We start from the raw sequence: 1432 nt of genomic DNA on the forward strand, positions 1-1432 counted from the left end.
GTGTGTGTGTGTGTGTGTGTGTGTGTGTGTGTGTGTGAGAGATGCATGTACACCAGCACTTGGCACAGTATCTCCAGCAGGCATGAGTGTTTGAGCAAATTCACTGTGCATGCATGTCTACTAACTAGTCTGATGATGAGCAGCCGGATCGCATGCCCAGCACAAGTCGCCAGCACGGAGCCCATGGATGTATTGTGTGTCTCTGAAGCTGACTGTGTTGTTTGCTGGATGTCAGTTGCAGATACCCCGACTCCTCCCCCTCCCCCTCCCCCTGATGACATGCCCATGTTTGACGAGGCTCCGCCTCCGCCGCCACCGCCTCCACCAGTCGACTATGAAGATGAAGAGGCAGCTGTAGTACAGTACAGTGACCCTTATGCAGATGGAGACCCTCACTGGGCCCCCAAGTCCTACGTTGAGAAAGGTGAGGTTCTTTTTAACTACTGAAATTTTAATTAATAAAAGTAAAGTAATTGATATCATATTTTTATCGATGATATTTTTATATTTATTGTTTTATTTTTATTTGGTGTTGTTGCTCTATTTAACATTGTTTATATATTTATTTTATTTATTAACATTTATTTACACACATGCACGTTTGTATACGTATATTTTTAAAACTTTATTTAATAACATGTAACTTTGTTTGTATCGCTTATCATTATTTTTATATTTATTTTATTACCCTTTACACACATGTACACACTATTTTATTTCTTAACATAACTATTTATATTATAGTTTTATTGATGTTGTTAATTTTTGTTATGTATTAACATTTGTATATTTGACATTTTATTATTAACATGGAACTTCATATTAAATATATTATTTTTACTATTTACCATTAACATCATTTTAAATGTATAATTATTATTATGACATTTATTTTATTTATCAACATATATGTATTGAAATAATTATGTAATTTATATGATATAAATTGTATATTATATATTTGAATTATTAGTACTATGAACCATTATTAGTTTATGTATTAGCATGTTTTTTTAATTATTTATATATTTTTTATTTTTATAATTAAGATTTTTGATTAGTTATTAACATATGGTACTTCTTATATTAATAATACATATATCAATAAAAATATAATAGTTACATGCTATTAAAAAATGGCATAATAATAATAATAATAATAAAGAACTTTATTGAACATTAGTGTCTTTCATCATATTGTTGTTGCCTAAGAACACCCTTAATGTAGCACACAGTCTGAAGTGGCTTATCGTTTTAATAACTGATATTTCCCATGACTTTCATTCATCTTTGCAGTGGTTGCCATCTACGACTACACCAAGGATAAGGGTGATGAACTGACCTTCATGGAAGGAGCCATCATCTACATCATCAAGAAGAATGACGACGGCTGGTTCGAGGGCGTTTGCAACGGCTTCACTGGTCTGTTTCC

The 1432-nt window shown here is 32.3% G+C and overlaps 1 protein-coding gene across 1 annotated transcript; it reads left to right on the forward strand.

Annotated features, from left to right (window-relative positions):
- Window positions 1-16: 16 nt before the first annotated feature.
- LOC107580592 (abl interactor 1-like) lies at window positions 17-1426 on the forward strand (the record flags this gene model as incomplete). Its single annotated transcript, XM_016266267.1, has 2 exons — window positions 17-424; window positions 1297-1426. Coding segments are annotated over exons 1-2 (509 nt in total), but the record flags the coding sequence as incomplete, so codon positions are not given.
- Between the last annotated feature and the right edge of the window lie 6 nt (window positions 1427-1432).

This window comes from Sinocyclocheilus grahami, unplaced genomic scaffold, assembly GCF_001515645.1.
Source record: "Sinocyclocheilus grahami isolate Dianchi unplaced genomic scaffold, SAMN03320097.WGS_v1.1 scaffold36952.1, whole genome shotgun sequence".
In the NCBI taxonomy this organism is placed as follows: domain Eukaryota; kingdom Metazoa; phylum Chordata; class Actinopteri; order Cypriniformes; family Cyprinidae; genus Sinocyclocheilus; species Sinocyclocheilus grahami.